The 16,999-nt window shown below is 43.5% G+C and overlaps 1 protein-coding gene across 2 annotated transcripts in view; it reads left to right on the top strand.

The window, feature by feature from the left end:
- PLEKHM3 (pleckstrin homology domain containing M3) overlaps positions 1 to 15,504 on the top strand; it is a 127,631-nt gene extending 112,127 nt beyond the window's left edge. For both annotated transcript variants that reach the window (XM_048869470.2, XM_048869471.2), the window contains one exon: positions 13,905 to 15,504. In XM_048869470.2, the coding sequence (XP_048725427.1) occupies positions 13,905 to 14,082 (178 nt within the window). In that variant the 3' untranslated portion in view covers positions 14,083 to 15,504. The remainder of the gene's footprint in view (positions 1 to 13,904) is intronic.
- Positions 15,505 to 16,999: the final 1,495 nt, after the last annotated feature.

Below are 16,999 nucleotides of genomic sequence, written 5' to 3'. Positions count from 1 at the left end.
AATGTCTCAAAGTAGGCTTTAATATCCCTGATTGTAAATGGGTTTTCAGAGTTGTCCTCTGTTTTGTCAGTACCTGGTCACTATACATGGATATAATCTGCTATTGCTTACTCAGCTCTGTGGTGGAAAGTTTATTTCTCTTCATCCTGAAATGAAATAAAATAAATAAATCAGAAATGAAAACATAACATCCTTGTGGATGTAAAATTGTCTATAATAACTTATTGTGCTTATTTGTATTACGACCCAGAACAACCTTTTAAAACATCAGGGCTGTAAATCTCATGAATTACCTGGGAAAATTTCATTGATTCAGAAATTGAATGAAATGGTTAATTTGTGTCCGATTCTGCCACCCTTAAGTTGAGTTGCACCTTACTCCATAAGTAGTTTTATTTGGACTTCACCCAAAGTAAGTCACTTCTCACCGTGAGTAGGATTATCCTTTGTAAGGGTTTTCTCTCTTTCTACTTAGATAAAATGTTATGTCTTGTGTTTAAGGTTAAGTTTAATGCTACCCAGTGAATAAGGTCCTGATCTTGCCAACACTTACTTACATGAATGATTTTACTCCTGTGAGTAGTCTCCTTGCATTCAGCAGGCCAAGTCACTCACTTGTTGGATGACTTCGTATTTTGGTGAAATGTGTTTTTGTATCTCTATTTTAGAACTGTTGAGAGTGGTTCTGTTATGTCAAGGTTAAACTGTTCTAACTTTGCAAAGTTAATGTTCTCCCAATGTCAGGTAAGGCATAAAGTTTTAAGGTAAAAACATAAAAACTTAGGTTTAAAATAGCAGTGTTGTATCAACCACTGTAGATGCCACTGTAAGCTTAAGCCACATTCCTGCAAAGACTTATGCATGTTCCTAACTGTACACCTTGTTTTACAGAAGTCAGTGGGACTAGTCACAGTCCATAAAGTTAAATACACCTGTAATTCTTTGCAAGATCGTGGCTGTATTGTGTTATGGCTGCACTGCCATTGGAGAAAAATGCATTTGAGCCTTTGTGGGAATATCAAAGATCTATGCTGAGTACAGATACTAAAAGGCATCGCAGAGAGTACTTCCAGAAGGGCCAGATTTTCCAAACAGGTCAGCGTACCAACTGCTGATCTGTCGAAAATCTGGCCCTAAGTGGCACGTTGACTGCAGAGTGTTGAGCCCTGTTTTTTTTAAAACGGTGACCTTTATCTAGATACCTAAATGGGAACTGAGTCCTTTTGACAATCTGACCCCATGTGCATCTGTCATATCTGCTCAAAATCTTGTGGACCAAGCTTTGGTTTTGGTGTCTTTGCAGAGTTGAACCGTAACTATGTAATTGGAATATGCAACTGGAAAAAGGTTGAATAGTTACCTGGGCCTACGTAACACAGTGACTTTCCTAACAAGCATTGTATTTTGAAGAAGCATTCATTTAAAAGGTAGATTTGAGAGTCTCGGTTCTGACTGCTACCTTTCATTTTTACCTAGACCTTCTTTACTAACAAAATTATCTTGGCTAGACGTGTCCTGCATAAAACAGACATTGGGCCCAGTGCTGCAAACACTCAGGCATTTGGGTGCTCCACCCATCTAACTCAGTGGAACTACTCACATAAGCCGTGGTACTCATGGCCATGTTTGAAGGGTCAGGCCCAGAGTCAGGTGTACAGGGATGTAGTAAGGGTAACAGGGACGTGGCTTCACCACAATTTTGTTCCACACCATCATTTAAGTTCAGCACCACCTCCTGGCTGCACCTCCCTCCTGCCTGAACATGGTGCCCATCTCCCTTCCTACTCCCTTCTGCGACTTGATCTGCATCCCTGATCTCTCTTCTTTCCGAGATCAAATACCACTTACCTTTCTACCTCCCGTCGCAGATCTTCCCCCACTCTCCTTCCCCCAGTGCAGAGCCACTCCTCAGGCCATGCACCCAATTCATCTCTCCCTGCTTCCCAGAAAACACCCCCCCCCCTGACCAAATAATAATAATAACTCCTAGCTCGGACATAACCATAGATCAGCCTTAGATCTTTAAGAACTTTACAAAGGAGGTCTTTACCATTCTCCCCAGTTTGCAGTTGGGGAAACTCCATCATCCTAGCAGCTCCGCTCTCTTTAAATCTTCCCCATCTCCCTGCTGGCAGTACCACCAGCCCCAAGGGCTCACGCATCATCATGTTGCCCTTAAAAAATTATGAGATTATATTTTATGCATAATAAAGGTTGTGTGCTTTTTCTTTGTCTTCTGGTTTTTGACTACAGTGGCTCTTCGCCTGCTGACACTAGCCGAGGGACTGGCTCTACATTTTTAATTTTTGTAAATAAATTTTCAATGTCACTTTTCGAGTTTCGTGTGCACTAGGTCTGACCCCCAAATTTGTCACATTACTCTCATCCTCAGTTGTAGACCTACAGAATCCTGCTGTGACTGATGCTTACCCCTTAAAGCTCCCTGTTGAGTGCAAATCTGGAAATATAAATAGATGAGTGGGACATAAAACACCCTGGAAACCCAATGGCATTAAATGTAGACATAATTAACGGGAAGTTAAAGACAGGCTTGCTGCCTTAACCAAGAGCAACCGAAGAAATAGCCCTCAGAGCTGCAGAATTTCTTTACATTACCTACTTTGCTTGAGCCTGTTGTTATATGTTAATAAATACCATTAATTCAGTAGATCAACACAACTGTCATTCAGAAACATCAGCTTGTTAAAGCAAAGTGCTTTCCCTGCTGTTGAGCCCACTGTCATAGGAGACTCTGAAGTGAATGTTGGTTTTTAGCTGATTATGCCCAGGCACGCAGCAGGCATGATTCTCTGTAGCTTTGCACCCTGCATGGTAGTTTTCAGCTGTGCAGAGTGGCTGTACAACATTGCCAGCGGGGAACAGCAGGGTGTTGCAATCAGGCCCAGTGGAGTAAATCACTTGCTGTGGTGTAAATCAGCAGTAATTCTAGTGAAGTCTTATAGATTGTCCCTGGTTCAAGCTAGATCAGAATCAGCCCCAGTGTTTGTCTTCGTATTTGGCTCCAAATGCTAATTTTAAACTACAATATATTGTGTGCTACATAAATTTGAGCCTGATCCAGCACCACTTGTACAGGTGAGTAAATCGTACTGACATGGATCCCAGTTCTGCTATTCTAATGTTGAGTAGAACCTTGCCATGCCAGTGCTCCTATAGAAATCAAAGGGAGCGCTCGTGTGTTTGCTATATCCACTGTTTTTCTTTCGTCTTATAATTAGATTGTAAACTCTCTGTAGAGACTGTCTGTGTTCTGTGTTTGCACGGCACCTTGCACATTTGGGTTAGATCCCCTAGGTACTATCACAACAGCTTATACCAATGTAGGAGTAGCAGAATCAGGCTCTATTTAATTTGGTTTATTCACATGTTCCATGGGTTTCAGACCTGGCCAGCATGCATCTGTGCTTTAGGTTTGCTGTCAGAGTAAACTGTTATCAAAGTAAACTGTTCAGTGAATACACATTGCTGGTCACACATTGCTAGCTCTTTTCTTCAGTTTCTGCAACTATCAAACTGGGATAACAATTGCCTACCTCACATGGGATGGTTTGAGGATTAAGTAGTTGTTTGTACTGTTCTTTAGCCTCAGAGTGCATTCAACCTAGAATATTATCTATAAGCAGGAAGCATTAACATACTAAGAGCAGCCCTCATTTGATGATTGTGTGTATACTAACGAGGGCCATAATTACAATTTGTTGCACTGCAATCTGTATTTAGTGCGGGAAATTCCAGAATATGATATCTGGGCATAGGCTTAATAACCTAGACTGGGTGCATAGGTCCAGACATAGTGTCTATTCCTTACATGCTGTAATCTATATAGCAGATGCATAATTTTTAAAGCAGGTCTGAAGTACTGTATTTGGACATGAAGTTTTCAAACAATGCATAAAAATTTTTCTCCTGTCCATGTCAAGCTGCCTGGTTAAGAGAGTAAGTGTGTCGCCAAAAGCAAAGGGAGGAGGGCACTATTCTGCCAAGCGCCTCATGCAAGGGAAAACCTGTGTCCATATCAGTGCCAAGTCTCTTCCATTCATTTACTGTATTAGAGCCCATTTTCCTCTCCAGCATGCGTCTCGGACTGGTTCCTAGGCAACTGTAACAATGTTGCTGCACATGTGCATCAGGCATTCATTGCCTTTGGGGGCTGTTTTGTTTTGAAAGTGAATGCAAACTAGTCTGTTGCCTTTTCTTTCGGTTCTGTTAACCTCTCTGAGAGTTTTGCAGGGTGCCCATGTGTTACCCGCAGTTGAGCGGTGCAGACAGCTTGCCCACACACGCACGCACACACCCGGAACAAGATTACACATTGGTTGTCTTCTCTAGTCAAGGCTCGTTTAAGCTGCAGTGTTTAGATACGTGGGTTTTTCCATAGCTGGGCTACAGCTATAAACCTGAGTATGCTAGATGCAAAATACACATAGGGCACCGTTTAGAAAATACAATGAATTGTCCACGTTCTCTTGCTTTCACTCCCTGTCTCTGTGTGAATTTCACCTACAGGGTTCTGGACGAGAGAGGGCCCAATCCTGCAATCTCTAACTCACACACGGAGTCCCATTGATTTCAAGGGATTACTCATCTGAGTAAGGGATTTCAAGATCTGGCACAGAGTAGATTGTTCTTTGTATGACAAAATAAAAATCAGCTGATAGAATTACATGAGAGAAAGGGTGGTCTTGTCACTAGGCACTGGAGTGATGATACTCAGGAGGTCTGAGTTCATTTCCCATCTCTGCCACAGGCTTCCTATGTCACCTTGAGCGACTCTCTTCATTTCCCCATAGCATCTGTAAAATGGGGATAATAATACTTCGTTTCACCCACCCTTTGTCTGGCTTGTGCACTTAATTTATAAGCTCTTTGAGGCAAGGACTGTCTCTGTATGTTTGCACAGCACAGGGGTTCTCAAACTTTTTTTTGCTGGGCCCCCCTTTGAAAATATTTCAGGCTGTGATGATTCCCTCCCACCCACCCCCCAAAAAAAGTGATAGCAAATTACTATACATACTCAAAGGAGCCCTAAATAAAGCATGTAATCATTATTCCTGCAGTCAAAGGCAGTGAAGCCTTTAAAAAACTGCAAAGTAGGGTGACCATATTTCAAGTTTCCAAATAAAGGACACTGCTGGAGGGTGGAGTACAGTAATACTATACCAGGCCACCCTGACTTCTGCGCTGCTGCTGGCGGCGGCTCTGCCTTCAGAGCTGGGCGCCCGGCCAGCAGCTGCCGCTCTCCAGTCGCCCGGCTTTGAAGGCAGCGCCGCCGCCCGCAGCAGTGCAGAAAGTACGGTATTGCCACCCTTCCATCTCGTGACACCCCCCCCCCCACGCACAACTGTCTTGAGACTCCTTTTTGGGGCAGGACCCCCAGTTTGAGAAACGCTGATCTAGACACTTCTGTAACGCAAAGAATAAATAGTAATAAAAACTCATGCCTGTCTAGGATTATTTTAATCAGAGCTCTGCTGAACGAATACATGTGACATTGGCGAAAGAAAGTTGAAAACAATTTCCTATGATTACATTTTCGTGTTCTTTAGGCTGAATGAGCAGGGATCCCATGGAAAAAATAATATGTGATCATGTGATTAAAGGCTGTATCATAATGCGTACGCACAAGGGGGCTAAATTAAGGCTGCACAAGCAACCTTAATTCTGGTATTTCCTAACTTTTGAGAGCTTGGCTTTGCCATCTTATTGTTCTTTTAATGTGACCCGGGGGGCAATATGTAATAATAAATCATAAGAGTACCAATATGGTGCATAACAATTCTCTGGTTTTGATTTGGGGATTTTGCTCCTTCTCTGTTATACTTCGTAATGGAACGAAGATTATGTAGAGAACATGCTAATTCTCTGTGGTACTATACACCGATGCAAACCGGCAACCCAGAAGAAAATATGCCTAAATCATAAAATACCCTGAAGTTTCGACAGACACGGAATAGGCCATAAAAGAGCATGAAAGGAGATAAAGCCCCAGAAGGAGATGAAGCTATTTTAGATGCCCTCTTAAAAGGTTGAGAGTCAGTATGAAAACTACATAATACATTCTCAAGTCCTTCAAAAGATATTTGCAGAATAGGAAGGTATCATTATTAATGTGGAACATTACGACATCATTCATAACAAAGGAAACATGAAAGGCCTGAATAACTACAGACTCATAAGCTTATTGTCAGTAGTATCCAGAACTCTCACAAAAGATGCAGGGACTTACGGCCTTCAACCATGAAAGGAATCAGGATTCAGAAATAATATCTCAAGTATGGATCACCTATGACAACGAGTAAGGTTAAGGAACAGACAACCAAGTGCGGCAAACTGTTGCAGATGGTCTTTTGTGGACTACAAAACATACTTTGTCTCTATGGAAATAAGAGCACTGGAAAACAAAAACAGTAGAACAGGCATATGTGAGAATCTTGAAATATGCATCTAGAAACAGCCATAATGTTCAGATTTGAAAAGGAGAGTTGAGATGCTATGGGCACATCTACATTTGAGATGGGAGGTGTGATTCCCAGCTTCTGTAGATGTACCTGCACTAGAACTGCTCAAGCTTTGTGCCTAAAAATAGCAGTGTGTCCACAGCGGCATGAGCTAGCCACCCGTGTACGTAGCCAGAGGGTCTGGTAGGGGTGTACTCAGGTGGGGTCACTGAGAGTTAGGTGCTTCGCTGCCATTTGTGCCTTTGAAAATCTCCCCAAAGACACCGTAGGCCAAATTTTCAGAAGTGCTCAGTCCCATCGGGGCACCCAAGCAAGTGAAGAGATTTTCAAAAGAGCTTCCTTGGCACGTTGGGAGTTGAACACGCATGAAAATCTGACCTCAGTTGTGGGTATGGAGAAAGTGTAGGCTTATGTCAACAAAAGTCACTTCCAGGCTGGCAAAGACTTTTGGAAACCTGGATTGGGAAGAGTAGGAACACCAAGGAAATTGGAGAGTAATTGAACAGCCTTAGATTGATGGACGGCATTCTCTTTTTGACGAAGAACCTTGCAGCAAGGTTTACCAAGCTATTTTTAATGTTCATTGTGTAGATTCTGCTGATTCAAATTGTTGGCACCATCAGCAAAATGAGACGATTTTGACTAGTCTATGTTGTACCCTCTGATGCCCACCACCAAATGATGGTGATTGCATTTACTGATCGCCATAGCATGGAGTCAAAACTCAGGCACCCATCTGTCACAAGGTGAAGACAGATCAAAACATAACCCCTGCTGGTACTAACTTGACTGACAGGATGGCATCAGTGCTAATACATAAAGATCACATGATGGTGTCCAAGTGAAAATGATACCTGTTAAAAAACATCTGTGCGTATTATGATGTTGAGATAAGGCAAAATGTTAGAGCACGTCACAACCAATGAAAATTCAGTAACAAAAAATTATGCTAAAATTACCTTATGACTGTAAACTCCACCAATGTTACAAACATTGCGTTAGGAACCAAAGGAGCCATGTTACGTTTAAATCAATTATTTTGTGTCTCTGGCCATTGCAGCAAATACCATCAGAACATTTCACCGCACCAAGTAAATGTTACGTAATGGTGGGAGAATATGTAGTCCCCCTCCATGGACTTCTGTGTAAGAAAGGATAGAAGTTCTGTGTACCACTTGTAGTAGGGTAGTGCCATGATTAGTAAGGAATAGCCAAGCATTTATAGCATTGGCCAGCATCTTTGCAAATCCCTGTTACAGGCCCAGATTCTTGCAATCAGACTTGTGCGGGTTGACCTAACACCTGCAAGGAGCTGCCTTGAGGTCGGTTGGCTCTGTCCACCTGTGTGGATCTGATTTCAAGATGCAGGCATCTATGCGCTGTAATGCTTGGACACAGTGAGACTGAGCTAACAGCCCTGTAATGACTTCCTTGCATTTTGTTCGGTCACATGATCACCGTAGCAGTTCTTTCAGGACTAAGTTATTGGAATTTTGTTCCAGGGAACATCAGTTCATCTAAAGATGCAAAGGGCAGCATGTTATTCCTGAAACCCTTTTAATATTTGCCCAGCAAGAATTGAGAAAAAATCAGGGCAGGCCTGATGTATTGATATTTATGACCCCGAGGGAGACCTGAATTTGATTTCTGGTGCTGTTCTCTTGCCCCACTGCAGAAGCAGGCAGTGCATGCTACTCCCGGGGAAGAGGGAGTGTTTTTGTTCCTTGGCAGTCAGCATCGACCTCAGTGGGTTGCATAAAGAGCAGTATAGTCTGCGAAGTCGCATGCACTCTTCTGCGAGAAGGGAGGGGTAGCCGTGATGCGGTTCTCCAAGGGTGTATGAAGGGACTGCTCAAGGCTCCAACATTGCAGAAGATCCCTTAGGATGAGAGTTGAGCCCAAATCCCCCAGGAATATAAAATAACTGACTGACCACGAGCAGAAAAATTGACCCCCAGGGAGAGAGACTCACTGAGTCTCTGACTCTTAGGCATGTACCCTAAGTTGCAGTGGGGGAGGTTGCAGTGGGGGAGGTTTAGATTGGATATTAGGAAAAACTTTTTCACTAAGAGGGTGGTGAAACACTGGAATGCGTTACCTAGGGAGGTGGTAGAATCTCCTTCCTTAGAGGTTTTTAAGGTCAGGCTTGACAAAGCCCTGGCTGGGATGATTTAACTGGGAATTGGTCCTGCTTCGAGCAGGGGGTTGGACTAGATGACCTTCTGGGGTCCCTTCCAACCCTGATATTCTATGATTCTATGATTCTACCCAGAATGGCTTGCATAGAAGTCTGATTTTGTTCTTCTATTCTGTCTTCTTCAAAGCAACACGTCTCTCTTGTTGTTTACTTTTTGTGGATCCCAACAAGGCCTGTTGTATTTGTCCAAGGCACTACAAAAGCATCTGAGGAGAGGAGCATATAATATATAATTGAGGGTGGTTTGTAAAGGGGGTGTTGTTTCAGATGCGTATGAGAAACGCCCTCTCTTCTAACACAGGTGCTGCATGTTGCCCTTACAAAATACAGCTGCAGCGGATCCAGATTCCAGTCATATCTGTATGCTGGCGAGATGGGGGTTGGGGTGGAGGGGCGTACAGGGAGAGGGAAGAGGGAAATTTTGTTTCATTAATCCAAATTTTAGGTTATGTTGTAGCCAGGATGTGAGCTGTATTTGAAAGTTTAATTGCTGAGATGTTACAGTTGGTAGCTTCTGATATGTATAAGTTAGGTTTGACTTTCAGAGTTCAGTTCAAGTTCACGGCTCACTCTTGGTTCACTGTTGAGCTGCTGTCCCCGTCAGTTACTAGATGGTGTTCAAGTTGTGGGGCACTTGCTTATGCAGGTCGCTGAGCCATTTCACTGGCTGCTATATTTTCCTGAATTTTAACATTATGTGAAAGCTCCCACACCATGGGAATCACGGATGTTTGTAGTATCACAGCTAGAAAGAGACAATAAATACGGCTGCAACGGTTCCTTGCACTAGACAACGCCTCAATCATTGATTGCCTTTAACAGTGAACAGTACAGCTTAGAAATTAGTACAGAATTGGCTGTGGTGTCAATGCGCGGTGTGTAAAGCAGGGCTGATGTTTCAGAGCATTGCGAATCTCTCGGGATACAGGCTGCCACGTTTAGTAGTGTGCTCTGGGCCAAGTGTGATCAGGAGCACCTGCAAACCCAAAATAACATTAACCAGTTATGGGAAACAACCCACAAGCACTTTATTAATGATTCCTGGTCTTAGGTCTCTGCCTCATGGACTTGGAGAAGGTAGAAAGATGTTCTAATTGTTAAATACAAATGTGTATCTATTGACAAATCCGTGCCCGTACGTTCTCCAAATTCTGTATGCCAGGAGATGGTCTCACGAAAACATTGTCAAGAGGAATCACTTGGCTGGGAGTTTTAAGCCCAGCAGCCATTCATGTTTTTGATGTATGCTGGTAAATTAGATTTCAGTATGAAGGAAGAAGCAATGTGCCTGAAGTATTCCCACAGGGAATGACTTTTCTGTCATGGCTGGAACATCTTTCCTAGTGAGCTGAAGTGTGGTCAGTCAGTTGATATTGGTAGGTTACTTTCATTTGTATATATGGCTTGGTACTCTGGGCTGCTGAAAATCATAGAATCATAGAATCTCAGGGTTGGAAGGGACCTCAGGAGGTCATCTAGTCCAACCCCCTGCTCAAAGCAGGACCAATTTTTGCCCCAGATCCCTAAATGGCCCCCTCAAGGATTGAACTCACAACCCTGGGTTTAGCAGGCCAATGCTCAAACCACTGAGCTATCCCCCCTCCCCCCAATCATCTTTTGTATTCTAAGGTACAGTGGGCCCAATTCTGATCTCTCAGCTGTTTTGCCCTAGGGAACTCACTCGCTTTCGGTGGAGTAACTCTTTTACATCACTGCAGTGCGAACTCAGCATCAGCCCCAGTCGGTGTCCCAAGAGTTTCTGTGGCAGTGCTAAATTGGCATATGCATTGGAGGCAAACAGAAGCATCCTCTAGCCCTGCTCCTGCATGGAGCCGGCGTGGCTGTGGGCAGCCATGTTTGCCTGCACTAAATAAGAGTTCTTCTGAGTACAGTGTTGTTTGCTCAGCCTGCTGTTGGGGCAGAAAGCACAGGTGCATTTGTGAGAGAAGCTGAGAAATGGGCTCTCAACGTTGGCATCATTGGGGGAGCAAACAGAGCAATTTGTGAAGGACTTTGGGGTCCTTAGGGATCAAAGAGAAGACCAATAGTCCTGGACGTGGATTGTGTGACTGCCGCTCACACTCCCAAATAAGTGCAGTGAGCTCTTCGGGCCAGGGACCATCTTTCTAGATCGTGGTTGTGCCATACTAACACAGTGGGGCCCTGGTCTGGGGTTGCCGCAGTCCAAATAATAAATCAGAGTAACAAGAAATTTCTTTCCACCCTGTTTTTGGGGGAACTGAGAGCTGTTTGTTAATTTCACAAATGATCCTCATCTGAGCATATTGCTGAGTTACGAAGCATTTGACAAATGAATTTGTTTTAATTTTGAAATCTGTAATCCTTTTTTTCCCCCCCTCCGTTAATGACCTTTGGATAGCAAGAGCAGGTGCGGTCGGCTCCTCTGTAATCCGGCAGGCATCCATTTCAACAGCAGTGCCTGATAAGTTTTGTCACTTCCCCGAGTGCTGGGGAGAATTATCAAGAGGGGGAAGGGAGTGGCACTGAATGAAGACAAAATTACACTCATCATCAATCATTAGCCTCTAGCAACTTCCAGAGAATTGTAAATCACTGACTAACCAGGGAGAATTAGCTTGATAAAATCACCATTAGTGTCAGTTTGGAGTTATTTAAAGTTTTAAAGGGCGTGGCTGTTTTCTCTCTCTCTCTCATTCATTTGTATCTGTGCAGATGTGCAATATAAGTGTGTGTGCATGCATGTGTACATGACCCTATCCAGCAAAAGCCCATGCTTAACTTGAAGCATGTGAGAACTCCCACTGAAGTCAACGGGACATCAAGCTTAAGTGCTTTGTTGGATACGGGTTGTAATTCTCTCTCTCTCAGAGAGTAAGAGAGGCGGATCTTGGGGCAAGGTAACATCATCCTTAGCGGGAGCGTGGGGCACATCCTCATCTGGTGTAAATTGTTGTAGCTCCGTTGACATAAGTGAAACTGACAATTTACACCAGATGAGGATGTGCCCCTGTAAGTCTTCCCTGGTCCTCTTCCCAGCCATGTGGCAGGTGAAAGTTGAACAAAGCTTTATACCCACAGTTTAAAGTGCAGTCAGGAGCTGAAGCACAGGAGGAAATGGCTATTTGTGCCTGGACTTCCCCCAGTGGTGCCAACCCCATTATTCAGAAATCATGAGCTGGCTCTAAAAACCATCTGATTGGCTTGTTTTTAAATAAATGTATGTTTTTTACTTATTTGCCTCCTGGTTTCTCAGCCATTAGGGTACCACTCGCTTCCCATTTTCAAGCTTTTCTCCACAATCTTGGGGATTAGAAACTTACTCCTTTTCACATGAAACCTGAGACTCCCACACAATCACCTGCCTCCAGCAGCTGGGGATTAAAGAAAACACCAGATATCACAAGATTTGTGGTGAAATCATGAAAACTGACCACACCTCTACATTTAAAAAATGAATTTCCTTAAGGACTCATATTGTGTTCTTGTCTTCATTATTTAATACACCCACTTCATCTAAAATTATTTATCTCTATCCCTTTTCTTATTTGGCTACAAAGCTGCAGCTACCAAGCCCATGACGTGTTCGTCCCTGCAGCTGGCTATTTGCACTGAAAAGATGAGAATTTAAAATTGCTTAGCTCTCCATAATTATTGTAATGTTACACGGCTCTTACATTAACATACTGCACAGCAGTACCTAATTCAGAATTAGTGTGTTGATGTCATTGTCTCTGAATGGTTAAATAACAGACCACTCATTTTGCTGGAACGATGGAGTCTTCTAAATTTAAAAAGAGAAAAACACTGTTGTAATGGAGGGTGAGACCAGAAGGGACCATTACAATCCTGTAGTCTGAGCTGCTGCATAACGCAGGCTGAAGAATAACACCCAATAACTTTCTGTGTTCCCTTTGTACTTGGTTGAATATCTTAGTTTTCTTCTGTGGTAGAAGTGGACAGCAGTTTTATTCTTCGCAGAACAGCTGGCCACTGCAGTGGAATTCCAGTGAGAAAATGTCATAATTCCATTGTTCCAAGCTCTGAAATATGCATTAGGAGAAGTGGAGACAATCACTTCGAGCATGCAAACTAAAGCAGAAAACTTGCGTTTTATAAAAGAGCAATGGGAGAACACAATCTCTCTATAACAGATAAATATACCTATTCCCTAATGAGCCTTGGCGTTGACACTTAACAAGATGAACACTCATCATGGTAATAATTAATATTAACGGAGCAGAAATCCTAGGGCAGATCTTCAGCAGATATAGATGGGTTCTTTGATTTCAATAGATCTGTATCCGTTTTTTACAGCAGCTGAGAATCTTGACCCGTGTGTACTGTGTACTTTTGCTTCCTATTATTATTATTATTATTTATTCATTCTTTCATTATTATTTATTTGTATTATCATAGCTCTAGTCATGGACCAAGACTCTCTTTTGCTGGACAGACACAGAACAGAAAGACAGGCCTGCCCCAAAGAGCCTGTAATCTCAGCATTAGACAAGAGACAACAGGTGGATACAGACAGACGGGGGAGCACAAGGAAACAATGAGACCATATTGGTCAGCAAGACAGGCTGTGCTCTCAGCACACCACAGCCTAACTATTGTCAAGTTGTGTGTAGGCACCACGACAAAGGAGAGCCGTGAGCAGGAAACTGAAGGAAAAGCAGATGTTTACGGGGAGCTCCTCCCAAGCATGCAGGGCAGCATGGGAGAAAGCACAAAGGTGCTTGTTGGACAAGTGGACAATGGAAGCTGGTGTAAAGGGCCAATCGGAACCAGGAGTTGACCTTTCCCTACTGAATGAGAGAGAGGTCAGGAAGGGCCTTGAAAATGTAGACAAGTAGCTTGTGTTTGATATGATGAAGAGGGAGCGAGTGAAAGAATGTAAAGAGAGAGGTGATGTGGTCAAAGCAATGGGCTAGGAAAATAACCATGAATGGCCCTGAGTGGGAAAAGATTGCATTTGTCAAGGCCAGAGACCAGGAGGTTGCTGTGTTCGAGACATGAGATGATGAGAGCCTGGACAAGAGTCTGAGCTATGTGGGTGGATAGGAAAGGTTGAGTCTTAGGGATGTGAAGCAGAAAAAAAATCTGCAAGACTTAGATGTGAGGAAAGGCCTAAGCTACCAGAACTTTCCCAGCAAGCGTTTGCTGTCCACATCTCCTGTTCTAATCAGTTGCATGCGATTGGTCATCATGTGTCTTTCATTAACAGAACTAATTGGTGTTTGCAGGTGTGAGAGCTGTGGCGCTGTCTTCCACTCTGAGTGCAAAGTGAAGTCTGTCCCATGTCCCAGGTGTGTGCGCAAAGAGCTGCAGAAGAAGCAGAAGTCCTTCTGGAGGAGACTGAATATGGACGAGAGCCTGGAAGAGTCTTGCACCATGTTCGAGCTGTCCTACCAGAACACATGACTTCTCTTAGGCACTGGCTGACAGGAAGAGATCCTCTTCTACAGTCACCAATTCAAGCAGCTTCTTAGCTATTCAGGCAGCGACCTGATTGCAAAGACTTTGCCTGACCTTATCCTGATTATCGCTTAGCACTGGCCAAAAGAGCCGTGAAACCTGGATGGCTTTAGAATGTCAACAGCCAAATTGCATTTTGCAGTGAAGTTGAACCACTAGATCTCATGAAAAATGTGGCTTGCTTGAAATGTTTTCGGTCAAGCTCATTAATTATCAACCTTTTGTTTTCCACCTCAGGAGAAGATTTTCCTCAAGGCAGAAACGATTTCCTGCCACAACCACATCGCTGTTATTTTTGTTGTTGTTCGGTCAGAAACAGTGAATCAGCTGCTTATTTAAGTCTATTATTTTTATTAGTCTTGGCTGAGGCCCTGGTGAAGTGTTTTTCAGGGACTGAGAAAGTAGCAATGGTATCATGCCCACCTATTTCATCTGATGCAGATGCATGGATCATTTTTCTAATGGTTTTGGGCTTTTTTTTTCCCTCCACCCAAAGAAAAAAGAGCTTTTCATGTCAGATTTTATTCAGGATGTTTTCAAGCGTAAGAACAAGGAGAATTCCTTTAGGGGTGTGTCTATATTTATAGCCATCCCAGCAGAATACTGTAAGATCAACAGAGGACTGATTGCTGTTTTTGGCTAGGGTGGCAATACCATTCTTGCCCTGTTATTGGAGCATCACCTTCTGCCTGCTGCTGCTGTCTACATGGGCCTCTGTTCATGGGATGTTAGTTCAAATCCGTGTTCCATTCACATTCATAGCCATTTTAAACCACCAGATCATTTTGTTTTTTAGATCACCTTCTATTAATGAGCAGTGCTTTATCCATAGGAGTGATAAACATGCTTCCCTTACCTGAATCTGCTAGAGCTACAGGAAAAGATCTCTTCTGCCTTTAATATGTGTGTGTGTGTGTGTGTGTGCGTGTGCGTGTGCACACGCAAAATTTCCCTAATCATGAAACATATTTAATCTTTTTCCTGTACCCTTCTTGTGCATTTTGTGTGCTGCACTGGCCCCTGGCAGCATTATGCAGGTCCAGGGGGACTTTGGTACTTCAGTAGGAACTTACCAAGGGAAAGGGCAATTCTCAGAAGTGTATTCTGCCCCACATACCTGGAATATGGGGAAACATGAAACACAGTAAGTCATGTCTTCTGTGCAAAGAGAATGTGTGATCGATTTGATTGGGAAAACGTGTATGTTTCACCACTGACAATGTCTTTCACCCCAGTGAGTCTTTGAGATCGTCTTCACTTGAATCCATTAAGTATCTTAAGTTTTTCTCCGATCTCTACAGCAGTATGTATATTACATATATATGTACTATAGAAAGCAAGTACAGTGTCAGGAGAAAAGTTTACAGACTTTTTGTGTGCATGTGTATTTATTTATCGCTCCTCTCTAGCAGGTTTGCTAAATGGCAGGCCACCAACCTATGCTTCTTAGATAATCGCCTAGCCAGTGAGCTTCCCTCCTCCCTGCCACTCAGGTTTGACTCAGCTGCACCTCCATCATGATGGAGGGATGGCAGGGCCAAATATGAGCGAGTGGCATTGCAACCTGGCCCACGGGATCACAGCGCCACTGAACTTATGACAGAGGGGAAGCTGCCCTGAAATCTGCTGCCCTGGGCAGCTGCCAAGCGTCCTTATAGCTAGAGTGGTCTCTGTGTCTGGCCTAGAAACCTTGTATGGTAGCTGTTGTATTTAAGGGAGCAACCAGAGCCCTTATCATCAGAACTTTGCATTAATCGCTGGAATGGTATAAATAAAAGAGAAGGGGGTATAATACTTATAGGAAGTGGTTGGCAGGCTAAAAATGTATCCTCTCGTCTATTCAAACACCGGTGTTTCTGTTTCCCAACCTTTGGAGGGTGGGGAAATAGCTGAACCTGAGCTTTGTCAAATGAATAAACATCTATTATCCATATACGTGTTCATTTGGAAAAGCTTAGGATTGGTGGGGTGTGTTGGGGGGTAACTATGCTTCCATAGCTTTTGGTTGGTTTTCATTTTAATGAAGATAATGCTGTCTGGTTGCCCGACCGCGTAGTGAATTGGGTTTGGCCAAGGGAAGCATAGAGATTCCCTTGTTTAGTGTACTTGCTCTCTGAAAATGAGCCACGCATCCTTCCCACTGCATGACCCCTCCTCCCAGCTCAATGGACTATACATGAAATGCTTTGCTTTCCAATATGATTCCTAGAGCGTGCTCCGGGGGAGTCCTGCCTGGCTCCTCCGAGAAGAATTCCCTGCTCCATCATTTCATGCTCACGCACAAATGCAAACACTTGGGGAGATATTCTGGAATTACAGTCACACAAACAGGAAATGGCTACACAAACAATCCGGCCCCCCAGCGTGTTTTCTGCGTGTGTCCATTAGACCAGTCATGGGACAAAGCCACCAGCCCGGAAGTGAACCTGATGTGGCTGGTGCAATTCTGAATTAATTTCAGACCTAAGGGCAGGTCACGCAAAAAATGCCAGTCGCTGTTTCCAGAGCATAACCCGTTAGAACACATGATCATTTACAGTGATGTTTCGCTGCCAGGCATTCGAGTGCATTTGCACACCCTGTATGAGAGCAGAGTCGCTTTTCAGACTTCATATGTTAACTTATTTGACATGTGCAACATCCGAAATGTGCCAGTGCTTTGCTGGATATTTTGGGCCAAATTCTGGCATAGTCCCATTGGACTTATTCTGGATTGACAAGAGTATTACTGAGAGCAGAACTTGGCCTCTTAACTTCAAGATGTACAGCAAAATGGAATAGCAAGTCTGATGTAAAGAGCAGATCTGGAGCGGCTGCCATCACCCCGACAGCAAACTACACTCGCACATCACATTGAAAGAAG

This window comes from Caretta caretta, chromosome 11 (assembly GCF_965140235.1).
Source record: "Caretta caretta isolate rCarCar2 chromosome 11, rCarCar1.hap1, whole genome shotgun sequence".
Taxonomy (NCBI): Eukaryota; Metazoa; Chordata; order Testudines; family Cheloniidae; genus Caretta; species Caretta caretta.
Note: the sequence above shows the minus strand (reverse complement) of the source record. Positions and strands in the feature narration are given on the sequence as shown.